The sequence below is a fragment of the Saimiri boliviensis genome, chromosome 4 (assembly GCF_048565385.1).
Source record: "Saimiri boliviensis isolate mSaiBol1 chromosome 4, mSaiBol1.pri, whole genome shotgun sequence".
NCBI classification, from domain to species: domain Eukaryota; kingdom Metazoa; phylum Chordata; class Mammalia; order Primates; family Cebidae; genus Saimiri; species Saimiri boliviensis.
Window position 1 is genome coordinate 34,835,093 of NC_133452.1, and position 13,804 is coordinate 34,848,896.

General features: G+C 42.4%; 1 protein-coding gene across 1 annotated transcript in view; it reads left to right on the forward strand.

The window, feature by feature from the left end:
- Positions 1 to 13,804, forward strand: part of ALDH8A1 (aldehyde dehydrogenase 8 family member A1) — a 34,735-nt gene that overhangs the window by 19,072 nt on the left and 1,859 nt on the right. Inside the window, exon 6 of the mRNA XM_003932459.4 lies at positions 3,266 to 3,427. Within this exon, the coding sequence (XP_003932508.1) occupies positions 3,266 to 3,427 (162 nt within the window). The remainder of the gene's footprint in view (positions 1 to 3,265; positions 3,428 to 13,804) is intronic.

Sequence of the window (13,804 nt, forward strand, 5' to 3'; positions counted from 1 at the left end):
AAAAAGGTGGAGGGGGGGTACACTAGACCAAATAAACAGCAGGCTGCAAGAAGATGGGAACTGTGCCTGCTTTTATGTGGTATTTTCAGTGCCAATGCTTAGAATACCACCAAGGATATAGCACGTGTACATAAACACTGGATGATTTTCTTCAAAGGATATTTTTATTTTAACAGAGAATAAAAACATAGGCCAAAGTCTTAGAACTTCATAGAAGGAAAGAGCAGTGAGAGAGATAATCTGTATTGACCTAACTCAGGTAACATTGAATATTGCATAAACTTTTGAACATGCATTGCTTTGCTAATAAAATCATGTGAACAATAATGATGTCTTCTAACAGGGTTTTTATGAGTATAGAGTGAAAAATGTTACTTTCAATTATTATCTTCATGATAATTCTAAGTGTAATTATTTCTCTCACTGTAAATCCTAAAGGAAGTAGCTAGAAATATAGTTTCTGGATCAATAGACAATACTTTTACAATATAACTAATTTAATCATTAAGCAAGTTTCAAGTGAACAATGAAGCCAAGTGTTTTGATGGCTTAGAGATAACAACAGAAGGCAAATTTTGTGGTCTGAGAAACTAATATTAAAGAAAGATGAACTCAGTATTAAACAAATTCTGCGGGGCTGGGCACAGTGGCTCACATCTGTAATCCCAGCACTTTGGGAGGCCAAGGTGGGTGGATCACCTGAGGTTAGGAGTTTGAGACCAGCCTGGCCAACATGGCTAAGGCCTGTCTCTACTAAAAATACAAAAATTAGCCAGGTGTAGTGGCGGGTGTCTGTAACCTCAGCTACTTGGGAGCCGAGATAGGAGACTCTCTTAAACTGGGGAGGCAGAGGTTGCAGTGAGCCGAGATTGCACCACTGCACTCCCGCCTGGGCAATAAGAGCAAGACTCTGTCTCAAAAAGCAAACAAACCAAAAACAAAAACAAAAATCAAAACAAATTCTGGGCCAGATGCGGTGGCTCATGCCTGTAATCCCAGCACTTTTGGAAGCCAAGGCAGGCAGATCACCTGAGGTTGGGAGTTCGAGACCAGCCTGACTAATATGAAGAAACTCCGTTTCTACTAAAAATACAAAGATTAGCTGGATGTGATGGTAAATGCCTGTAATCTCAGCTACTCAGGAGGCTGAGGCAGGAGATTGCTTGAACCTGGGAGGCGGAGGTTGCAGTGAGCCGAGATTATGCCATTGCACTCCAGCCTGGGCAACAAGAGTGAAACTCTGTCTCAAAAAAAGAAACAAAATAAAACAAAACAAAACAAATTCTGAGCATGAAGATAAGAAGTGTAAGCTTCTCTCTTACCAGAATTTTGTGAGGATTTGAGTCTGCCCAGAGAACCTTCCTCTTGGAGGTGTTTTAAAATGTCAATGCGGAAAGAGACATACACCTAACAAATTGGCTAATCCAAGGTCACAGTGGATTTTAGGCAAAATAAATAAAGCTGCTTGATATAACTGAGTGAAGAATTCCATGTAGTGCATATTTCTTCCTTACTTGAATGTAGCTGGCTCTTCTGAAGCATCTGTGTGTGACCTTGGGCATGCATTAATTCAAAACTCCTTTTCCTAACTCTAAACTGGGAAAGCTAACAGACCACAGAATTGTAATGAGGAAAGCACCCTGCACAGTGTCTGGTTTGATAGGCACTCCACAAACGATACTTTCTTACTTTCTTACTCTCTCCAAAGTCTTCCTTCTGGGCATCTTGGTATGCTTACCAACGCTTTCTGGGCACTGAGCAACAGGGAACTGGGTAAACTCCTCTAGCTTCTTCATTACGCTCTCCTTCCCTGATGTCACAGGGAACTTGTGCAAATGAAACTATCAAGTGTTTCGACATTTCCCAAGCTAGATATGGAGATGATCCTAGCAGTGATCCTGGTTGCGGAAAGAATGTATTATTTCTAAAACATTAACGGTTTAATCTGGACAATGAACCTTTGTACAAATACCAAGACAATCAGGAGCCTTTTATTTCCTAGGATTGTTGTGAAGGCCAAACACAAACATGGTGAAAATACTTATGCATTTACGTACTTGTCAAGCATAAACAATGCTTTGAAAGTCTAGAATGTGGTTTGTAAATTGTTACGTGCTATAGCCAGATGATAGGGTTATTTTTCACTGAGAAGTCTGTCATAACCCTTCCCCTGCACACCGAGCGTCTCTATTTGATGTCTGTGAGGCGTCTGAAACCCCGTGTGTTCAAGCCCAGCTCTCGTTTCCCTCCCTCCCCTTCCTTCCCACCTCGTGTCTGCCTTTCCAGGGAACAGCACCACCATCCACTCCGTGGCCTACTCTTGTTCTTGCCCTCTCTTTGCATCAACAGGTCTTATTGGTTCTGTCTTTAGGGGATATCCTGAATCCCATCACTTCTCCAGTGCATCTGTGCCAGCTCCATCACACGTTGGAGGTCCCGTGCCCCTGGAAGAATCTGTTGAACTCAGTGGGTCCTTGTCACTCCTCTGCATTTCCATGGATGCCTCCTTGGTCCAAACTACCTACACACATCTGCACTTCTGGAATATTCTCTTAACTCCTCTGCTCTGTTCCCACACTTGTTTCCTTCCATCCTATTTTCCCACGGCTGCCAGAACGAGCATATTAAAATGTCAATCTAATCATATTATTCTGCTGCTTAAAACCCTCCCTTTTTTTTTATGCTATTGAGAATAAAACGTAATCTCCTCATGAACCTACGGGACTGCACGATAGAGCCTTGCCAGCCTCCTGACCTCTCCTACCATGCGCCTCCTGTCCCTGCCTCCTCCAGCCTCAGCCCCACCTACCTCCTTGCTTTTTCCTCATGCACAGCAGCTCATTCCTGCTGCAGGTCTTCTGTACTTACTCTGGAGAGTTCCCCACCTCCAGATCTTTTCCTGTCTCCTTGACATCCGTCAGGATTCCATGCAAATATCCCCTCTTTGCAAGTGCCCTCCATTACTCCCTTTTGTAAAATAGCTGCCCCTGTCCCTGCTATCAGTTTCTAGTCCCATCCTCTGCTCAATTTTCTTTTATGGCTTTGATCACAACCTGAAGCTTTATTATTTATCGAGTTTATTTACTTGCGTTTTTGATTGTCTTTCCCGCAAGGCTCTGTGTTCCTTGGTGGAGACTTTGTCTTATTTACACCGTACCCCGTTGCCTAGACCAGTGCCTGATCACGGCAGGTGCTCAAAAGTGCGAGGTGCTCTATTCATGAAGGAGAGTGTTCTCAGCCTTGTCACTGCTCTCATTCTTGGCAGGGTGAAATCTGCCTCTGTACCAGCAGGATCTTTGTCCAGAAGAGCATCTATAGTGAATTTTTAAAGAGATTTGTGGAAGCTACCAGAGAGTGGAAAGTCGGCATTCCCTCTGATCCATTGGCCAGCATGGGTGCTCTGATAAGTAAAGCACATTTGGAGAAAGTAAGTAAATTTCTGCTGTGTAAATAACAGAATAACTTCTTATTTAAAGGCAAGCTCACTATGAGCATAGCACACATCAGACTCTGAAATACTGTTACTCCCCATTTTTGAAAAATTATCTGGGAGAAATTGTGGACATAGAGTCTAAACATTGTGGATATGAATATGCAAATGCAGTCCCGGTGAAAGTAGCATCCACATGAAATTAATGAACTTAAGAAGTCAGCATGGAGATACCACCAGTAGAGAGGAGAAGCCAAATTTCAAAACATAAAGATCAGCTAATAAGGGTGACGTGGAAGAGTGCCAGTGATTTCCATAGGCAAACATTCTCTTTGGAAAAGGCCCACCTCTGGTTTATAACAGGTGGGATTCCAGAAACGGCAACACAAACAATCCAAATTGTGTAATCTTTAGTCAGTGGGGGACCAGGGTGACCCATCTGGAAGAAACCACTGATAGTCTCTGAGTGACTGATGGAACTCAGATCTTCAGCATCGTTTTTTTTTTTTTTTAAAGCAGATCTGGCCTTTGACTACAATTTAGGGTTATTTTAATGTATTACCAGATGTGACTCCCAAAATAAGTCATATATTTTGGAGTTAGAAGGACTCTGCTTTCAGCTGAGGGCCATTGAGGGAAACTTGACCCCATCAGCCAGCCAATGAGACAGAGCGTTTTCGTAAGTTCATAGAACTCCCTGACACTGCACAGCGCACTCCCACATTGACTATATTTAACTTGACTTTCAGGACACTGCAACACAGTTGCCTGCAGATGGAAAGATGAAGTAGCTTGAAGGCCTGTCCTTATTTCTTCTGTTTTCTCAGTGAAATAGGAATCAGGGTGAGGAGGGAAAAAGGTATCAGAGTTTTCCAGAGGGAGGAGAGGGAATGAAATAATCTCGCAGTAGGTCAGGAGAGAGAAAGGACTGGGAAGTGACAAAGTTTGTTAGCAGAGCAGCTCAAAGGGCTCACTTGAGGCCTGCGGTCATTTATTTAAAGTGAAGCTGACCAGCACGGTGTGTTTTTCTCCAGCTAAATTAACCTACAAGATTGCAGGTACATAGGCAGCTTGGACGGTCCTTTATGGAGTGAAGATTTTCCAGGTGCAAGAGACTTCCTTGTTCTCTCTCCTCCTGGCTCTTTTAGACACTAGGGCTCCCTGCCTGCCTGCCCACACCTGCAAATGACTGGTTCAAAACAATGTTAGTATGCCCTGGACTGCTTCCTGGGAAACAGGAAGGGGCAGAATGAAAGTTAACCTCCTGGAAGTATCTTTCCGCAGGCTCAGGCAATAGTGCAGTGTGAGGTTCTCTGTGTAATTCACTCACTCAGAATTTCAAAGTTCTTTCTGTTTCAACTCAACAGATACACTATTTTTTTTTCTATTTTAGTCACTGACATAATAGCTATTTTCGTTACCCAGTGAGAGAATACATATTAGTGAAACAAATAAAAGTATTGACTTTTCTGTATCAGTTGAATGATCCTCTTTGTCTCTCTGTCTCTGTCTGTCTCTGTCTCTCTCTCTCTCTCTCTCTCTCTCTCTCTCTCTGTGTATGTAAGAGAGAGAGAGAAATTGATGCCACGCTTTGACTGATATTGGTAGCTATGGCTTTTCTCTGTGATATGGTAAATATTTGTCTTCAATATGTTGTAATTTCTGTGGACTTTCATACCATATTTTTGATGCCTAGTATTAAATATTTAATATTGTGATGACTTATACAAGATGCTAATGAGTTCTCATAATTTATTGGTATAAATTGCAGATTCTATGTGTTTATAAAATGTAACACTAGATAGATGACATGCCCTAACCTTTAAAACCACTCCAGGACCCCCCTCTTTAACCTGCTCTCCTGTACTTCTGAGCTCACTGGAGGCCTGGAGGCATCTGTGTCCTCTGACAACAGGCGGCCTCAGGTGGTCTGAATTTCTCTGCTCCACGTGGACAGCAAGACCACTCTCTACTGAGCCTTGGTTCCTTTCAGTGGAGAATGGTAATCAAGGCCAGCATCTGAGCTGAAGGGTGTTCCATTAGGGGATTTCCTATTACATGACGAGTGGCCCAATGACATCCAAGAAGAGGTGGCTTAAAACCTTGTGGTGCTTCACACACACTGCCCTTCCCCTCCTTTTATTTTTGAGATGGAGTCTTGCTCTGTTGCCTAGGCTGGAGTGCAGTGGCACAATCTTGCTTCACTACAACCTTCGCCTCCTGGGTTCAAACGATTCTCCTGCCTCAGCCTCCCAAGTAGTTGGGACTAACACAGGCATCCCACCATGCCCAGCTAATTTTTGTATTTTTAGTAGAGATGGGGTTTCACCATGTTGGCCAGGCTGATCTTGATCTCCTGACCTCAGATGATCCACCCCCCTTGGCCTCCCAAAGTTCTGGAATTACAGGTGTGAGCCACAATGCCTGACCACATTGCTTTTTTTTAAAGAAGGTTCCTGGCCAGGTGCAGTGGCTTATGCCTATAATCCCAGCAGTTTGGAAGGCTGTGAGTGGATCATTTGAGGCCAGGAGTCCAAGACCGGTGTGGCCAACATGGTGAAACCCTGTTTCTACTAAAAATACAAAAATTAGCTGGGTGATAGTGACCTGCGCCTGTAATCCCAGCTGCTTGGGAGGCTGAGGCAGGAGAATCGCTTGAGCCTGGGAGGCGGAGGTTGCAGATTGTGCCACTGTACTCCAATCTGGGTGACACAGTGAGACACTGTCTCCGGAAAAAAAAAGAAGTGTCCTGAGTCCATGCTGACGTTTCCAATGTGGCTAAATTACCTTTTAAACCTTGCTCTAATATCATGGTTATTTTATTACTGGTGATCATGTGTCATGCTGTTTGGTCATAACCCACGTTATTCACAGCCAATGCCTAAGTCTTTGGACTAACCTAAGAAACCAGCTACGATCTGTCCCATTACCTCTGTGACCTTCCCTTTCCTCATTGCACTGCTGCATACTGGCCTTCCTGGCCTTCCTGGAAAATACCAGGCACCCTTCTGCTGCTTGGCCCTTGCTCTTGTTGCTCACGCTGCCTGGAGTGCTCTTCCTTCAGCTGTATGCATGGCTCTCTCCTTCCCCTTCTTAGAGCAGATGCCACCTGCATGAAGGCTTGCCTGCCTGCCCTATATACAGTGATACCTTTTAAAACTTTGACTTCTCTGGAGCTTTTTCTCTTTGGTTCTTACTGTCATCTGACATGCAATATGTATGTCTTATCCCTTTACTGACTAACTTCCCTGGACTGGAATGTCAGCTTCATGGTCAATGTTATTCACTGCTGTATCTTTAGACTCTAGAAAGCTCCTGGGACATAGTAGGTGCATATTCATTGGGTGAATGATTGAATTAACACCACACGTTGTGTTCCAGGTACGATATATCTCTCTAATTTAAGGTATCCATTTTCCTTGAATTCTTTTTGATCCTTGGCTTAAACTATCTGGAATTGGGTCCAAAATGTACAGTTCCTGTCCATCTCTGGCCAGCATGACTGAGCATCAAGACTCTGAAAGGAAAAACAAAATAAACAAAAAACTAAAACCCAGGCTTTCTCCAAGAAAATGCTTGAGAACATGCAAGCATGGAGCCTCTAGTATCACTGATCACTAAATCATAACAATGATAAAGGCCTTATAGATACATGCCTTGGAGGTTTGGCTTAAAATTCCTCTTTAACTATTCATCATTGGTACAAATATTGGCGATTTCAGCTTAGGTCACAAGTAGTTTTGGTATCTAATAATAGTTTTCTAAAAACCTTTGACCAAATATGGATCTTTAATACCTCAATAGTATACAAATTAACTTTTTAAATGCCAATTAGGAATCTCAAAAAATATATCTAGATTATTATCAAAAATAATTTCAGATTTCTACAGCATTACTGCAAACATACAAGTGAAAAAATTTCTGCAGGTCTATATTTCTCCATGGTTCCCATGTTTCTCAAGAATCAACTTATTAAAAAGGTACCGAAATATTGCTATTATAACACATTTTAGTTAAAGACACAATTTGCATTGCATTTGGAAGCCTCCCAAATTCTTAAACTTTAGTTTTGGGTTTTGGTGATTCCTAGTAGTTTTCATCACCTGTAAAGTAAACACAGCATTTAGCAAGTTTAGGTGTCAGAATATTTCAGCATAAAATATCCATGTTTTTCCCTCGAGTAAAATGTGTACCCTGAACATTGTGTCTGTCAGTGACTCCACAGAGAGGACGTAGATTACTTTTCCTTCAGTAGGTTTGTGATTAGAACCTTTCAATCTAAAATAACAACATAGAGAAGGACTCTCTAAAGAGGTAAAAGTGACTTTATTTGGGAATGAATGCCAGAAGATTACAAACTGGGATATGTGTGTTGTGATGGATTTTGGGGTTAACCAGGGAGGTAAAGGAAGACAAAAGCTTTTAAAGGTAAAATGAGGAAGGTGATAGAATGTTGTTTTGAAATAATCATCATTGACTGTAAGGATCAGTAATAAGGGTTATTTATTATTGTTATTATTATTATTATTATTATTTTGAGATGGAGTCTCGTTCTGTCACCAGGCTGGAGTGCAGTGGCATGACCTTGGCTCATTGCAACCTCCGCCTCCTGGGTTTAAGCGATTCTCCTGCCTCAGCCTCCTGAGTAGCTGGGATTACAGGCATGTATCACCATGTCCAGCTAATTTTTGTATTTTCAGTAGAGATGGGGTTTCACCATGTTGGCCAGGATGGTCTCAATCTCTTGACCTTGTGATCCGCCTGTCTCAGTCTCCCAAAGTCCTGGGATTACAGGCGCCACCGTGCCTGGCAAGGGTGATTTATTATGAAATGGGGGCTCCAATCCAAGGTTGAACGGACAGTGCTGTGTAAACATCCTTGTAGAAGTATTTTTTGGGCAAGGTTGCTGTGGCCTTTGTGCAAGGTTGTGGTTTTGGTAGAGTTTCTTGCGGTAGTTTTTGTTATCAGGCCAATGTATGTGAGGACTCTGTCCATGGCGGGTGGTAGCTGAGGACTCAGTTTGCAAGGGTGTGTCGCAGTAGCGCCAGCATGCAGGTGGGAGGGACGCCCTACTCTAGGTTTCTGAAGTCATGTCCCTCTCTGGCCGCCCTCCCTCTGCCTCAGCCCAGCTCCCTGATTGGATTTTTCAAGCAAGTTCTTATCTGAATCCAGACTAAGACAAGCAGGGAGAGTCTGGTTTCCCTCGGGCTCCCCTTGTCCTGGTCAGGTCCAAGCTGTGCACGCAGGGAATCAGGGGACCTAGAGCACTTTGCTGGGCTTGATCACAATGACTCCTAGGAAAAAGATTCTCCTTTCCAAACTCCTCATATTTTTACAACTGACTTTCATCCCTTGCACCTCCCTAAATAAATTTACCTTAGCATAGTGCTTACATCACCCCATCTTATACACTGTTTTGCTACCAACCCCATCTTCACCTAAAGGAAGGAGAAATGGGAAGACCACCATTCCTCATTATTTCTGGCACCATAGCTGCAGAAGCTGTGGACAAAAACCAAGTAATCGATCTAAACCACTTACTATATTCAATATTTTTTAAAACTTGAAATATTGGCAAAGCCCTGGACATGGTGCCAGCTTCTCCCGGACATATCTAATTCCAGAAATGCCATCTTCTACTAAACAAAATTGTGCCTGAAAATCAAGCATCTGTTTCACATGGTAGTTGTGTTATCTTAATACCATTTCAATTTAGTATATACTTAAGTGCTATGGATCACTTTGGAAATGATGAATCTTAGAAGTTATCATTTTTTTCTGACCACATTAAAATATAAAGCCATAAACTCATATTTAGCTTTTAAACAAAACTTTGGAAAGACCCTAGATAATTTTACCATTGAATGCTTTCTATCTCAGCCAAAAAAACATTTTTTTTAAAAAAATAAACCTTTGCAGGACATGGTGGCACATGCCTGTAATCCTAGCACTTTGGGAGGCTGAGGCAGGAGGATCACTTGAGCCTAGGTGTTTTTGAGCAGCCTGGACAACATGGCAAAACCCTGTCTCTACAAAATATACAGAAAATTTAGCCACATGTGGTAGTGCGTGCCTGTGGTCCCAGCTACTCAGGAGGCTGAGGGAGGAGGATGACCTGACCCCCAGGAGGTCAAGGTTGCAGTAAGCTGAGATAACGCCACTGCACTCCGCCTGGGCAACAGTGAGACACTGTCTGAAAAAATAAAATAAATAAGCTTCTACTTTGTAATAGTTTAAGATGTATAGAAAGTTTCAAAGATAAGGCAGAGAGTTTTTATATCCACTCACCCAATTTTTCCTGCTATTGGCATCTTACAGTCAGTCATCTGTTCGTGCTAAGAAACCAGCATGTTTCTCATTAACTCAACTGAAGACTTTTCAATCAACTACTTTTGATTTTCTGCTTGATCCTTATAGAAAATAATTTTCAACAACTATTCTTATTAAAACTAAGTATAGCTAAATAGTTTGTAATCATCTCAGAAAGCTTCAACATTCCCCTGCTTCAAAGGGGAAAGATTGAGTACATGGTTGAAACGTTATTCACTGTTAGGCCAGGCACGGTGTCTCATGCCTGTAATCCCAGCACTTTGGGAGGCTGAGCAGGGCGGATCACTTGAGGTCAGGAGTTCAAGACCAGCCTGGCCAATATGGTAAAACCCTATCTCTAATAAAAATTCACAAATTAGCCAGGCATGGTGTCGGGCACCTGTAGTACCAGCTACTTGGGAGGCTGAGGCAGGAGATTCACTTGAACCCGGGAGGCAGAGGTTGCAGTGAGCCAAGATCATGCCACTGCACTCCAGCCTGGGTGACAGAAAGAGACTTTGTCTCAAAAAAAAAAAAAAAGTTATTCACTGCTAAAAACTTGAAAATAGTACTTATCATCAGCCCATTTCTTCAAGGGAAGAACAATAAAGATGGTATTTCCATAACCATAGCACGTTTAAAACTACTGATATCTATGTAGCTTGCCTTATTTTGTCATTTTCTCTGTCTGATCCCACCCACATAGAGTAGAACTCTTCTCAGCTCTGTCTGCAGCACCTCTTCTGTATAAAGCCTCAGGAGGACCTAGTTTCTGCTGGGAAGTAGCCTGCTGACCCCATCTTGCTGTGGCTTAGAGCATCACTGGGCCACTCTGAGTGTGTGCCCAGATGAAATGAGATATGGCTTTGCACTGAGTGAGTCTCCCACCAGCTGGATTCCTCATGGGGCTTTCAGCTCAGTTCTAGTGAGAAAGCCCTGCTGCCTCCGCCTTTTGGGAGGGAGCTAATAGAAACAACTAGAGAAATGTTAAGTATGGCCTTTTCAGACTGTGACTCCAGTTCCATGTGCCAAACCATCTGGGCTGGAGGAGGCAATAAATGTCCTCTGCTGACGGTCATCTTTCCTCCCCTTTCCCCGGAAAGCTTTGGGACTGTGTGCCCAGGAAGACGCGGGCTGCCTTCTGCATTCCAGCACCCTGTGCCCCTGCCGTGTGTCTTTGTTTTCTCCAAATCAAATTGGCCACGTGGAGTCTGGAGTTTTTGTTTCCATACTACCTCTGCGTGATTGCCGCAATAGGTGGTGATGCCGCCGGTGAAAGAATCCAATTAGAATATGTAAAAGTTGTTTTGTAATGGACCGGGCTCAGGGGCTTTGGTTGCTCCTAATTGGGGGTATGACTTCCCAGGGCCCTAGTGACTCCACGGGATACGCAGTAATCTTCAGGGATTCTCTCCTTGTGGGATGAAGATAAGTCTCCATTTGCCTGGTCACAGGGTTGCTTTTTGTTTTTCTTCCTACCTCCTGAATCCTTCCCTACTTGACACTAGGGAGAATCTGGCTATGTGCCTGCCTGCACAAAGATGCAAGCAACTGTAGAGAGAGAATTCTGGAGATATACAATGAGGCTGGAGGAAGCATAGAGGAAGCTGACGGGTGCATCCCCTACTAGGGGCAGGCTTGAGACCTAACTAAGGCCCACTGCTTCAGTTTCCTGTCCTCTTTCATCAGAAAAACCTGACCTACAGAATAAGGGGCACCTCTAACGTCTCTCAGCTAATAAGTGTCGGGTCAGTCACTTCATCGTCTTTACCAGCGTCATCACAACATAGGCTGACATTCAAAAGGGCTTGCTATGTACCAGGTGTCATGCTAAACCTTTTGTACAGGCGTGTATGTATAAAGTGGCCCCCAAACTTTTTACACAGGGGGCCAGTTCACTGTCCCTCAGACAGTTGGAGGGCCGCCACATACTGTGCTCCTCTCACTGACCACCAATGAAAGAGGTGCCCCTTCCTGAATTGCGGCGGGGGGGGAGGGGGGGAGGGCCGGATAAATGGCCTCAGGGGGCTGCATGCGGCCCGCGGGCCGTGGTTTGGGGACGCCTGCTTTTGTATATATTATTTTATTTAATCCTCTCAAGAGCCCTATGAATTAGTGACTGTGTTAATTCTATGTTTCCAATGAGGAAACTGAGGCATAGAAAGTCTAAAAGCCTTCAGCTAGTAAATGGGCGAACTGGGATTTGAATACAGCTTGGCTCTCGGGGTTACTCTTGTAACCTCTGTGCTCTAAGTGTATGTGTAAAGCTACTGAATACTTTTCTCTCTACTCAAGAAAAAGTTTATAATAATTTCTTACATTTATAGCATATTACCAGTCATGGTTTTTTATTGAAAACTCTGTTTCTGTGTTCCTGAGCTGCTAGGGTAGATATCATTCTATCATCTAGTCAGACTTTCTCTAGGAAATGAATTTGATTTAGTGTGAGTCACCTTATATATGAAATGTTTTGATAAGTTCGCAATTTGAAGACTGACACTTCTCTTTATCTTTTATTATTCCAAGAGCTTCTGAGGGATGAATCATGTGATCTCATTCAGACATAAAGCCAGATACTCCTCGTGCTGTGCAGAATCACTGGCTAAGTCCAGGCTGCTGCGTCCCAGCAGGGCCTCTGGACAGCTGCACCTCCATTTCCCTATTCACACAGGACGCTAACCTTTGGAACCTTCTAATTAGTGTGGATGAGTTATTTTCAAAAAAAAGAAAGAGAGTAGGGATCAAGAGAGGTACAAACCTGCTTTAGTTTCTACACAAACTAGAACAGCATATGTTCTGGGAAAGCTTTCAGATCACTATGGATATTGGAGGTGGAGCGTAATGGAAGGGAGTATAAATCTCTACCGAATGTTCTATTTTTTTTAAAAAAAGGCTTGAGCTGGGTGTGGTGGTTCATTCCTGTAGTCCCAGCATTTGGGAGGATCACTTGAGACCAGGAGTTGAAGACCAGCTTGGGCAACATAGCATGACCCCACCGCTACAGGAAATTAAAAAAAAAAGTGAATCAGGCATGATGACTTGTGTCTGTAGCGCCAGCTAATCGAGAGGCTGAGGTGGGAGGATTTCTTCAGGCCACGAGTCATCAAGGCTGCAGCAAGCCATGGTCGTGCCACTGCATTGCAGCCTGGGTGACAGCGTGAGATATTGTCTCTAAAAAAGGGTCTTTAACTTCATGGGTTATTAATTCTACAAACTGGGAGCAAATTTAATAATAGAATAATATTACCTCGATTTTATATGGAACATATACATATAGTTTTACACTGAATATAGTTCTACAATGGAACTATACATGGAGTTCTGCAATGGAGTTCTAATCTAATCCTGGGGCAGAATGCTCAATAGATAAGTAAAAATATAAAACATTACTGCAAAATTTACCCTGTCTTTGGTTTGCTTCTTTACTGCTGTTCTGTATTTTTAATGTTTGGGACTACTTTTATACCTCTCTTTTGCTTATAATATTCCTTGGGGTAGAAAAACATGTAATTATGACTTCAACAATGTTTACATATATAATTATTATAATGAGTTATTTCTACAACCATTGTCAATAAACATCTGTCATTATGTCTGAGTCACTGAGTTAACTTGCTACATAATTTATTTCACATTATAGTTTTATATATGTATATATACACACACACACACACACACACACATTATATATCTAACTATAATTTGAAAATATATTACCTAGATATGTTTCCAGAGTATATTCAGTAATGAGACTAGAAATTAGAAATGATTTGTTCTGGAAGCTCAGCTATTAAAGGGCATCTTGGCCTTGAACTAAAATATCTTACACATCCTTCTCTTCCCATTTTCTGCAATGGACATAGCTCTCAAAAAGGGAGAAAATATTCTTTTGCATATTTTGCCACAGAACATACCTGAGTGTGAATTCTAACTTCACTGTTTATTAGCTCTATGATCCATTTATATTTTTTTACACCTAATTATACTACCAACAAATAGAAGATAATAATAGATTAACAATAGCGAATCAAGTTTTGAGACAATCAAGTGAGATTGTATGAAAAG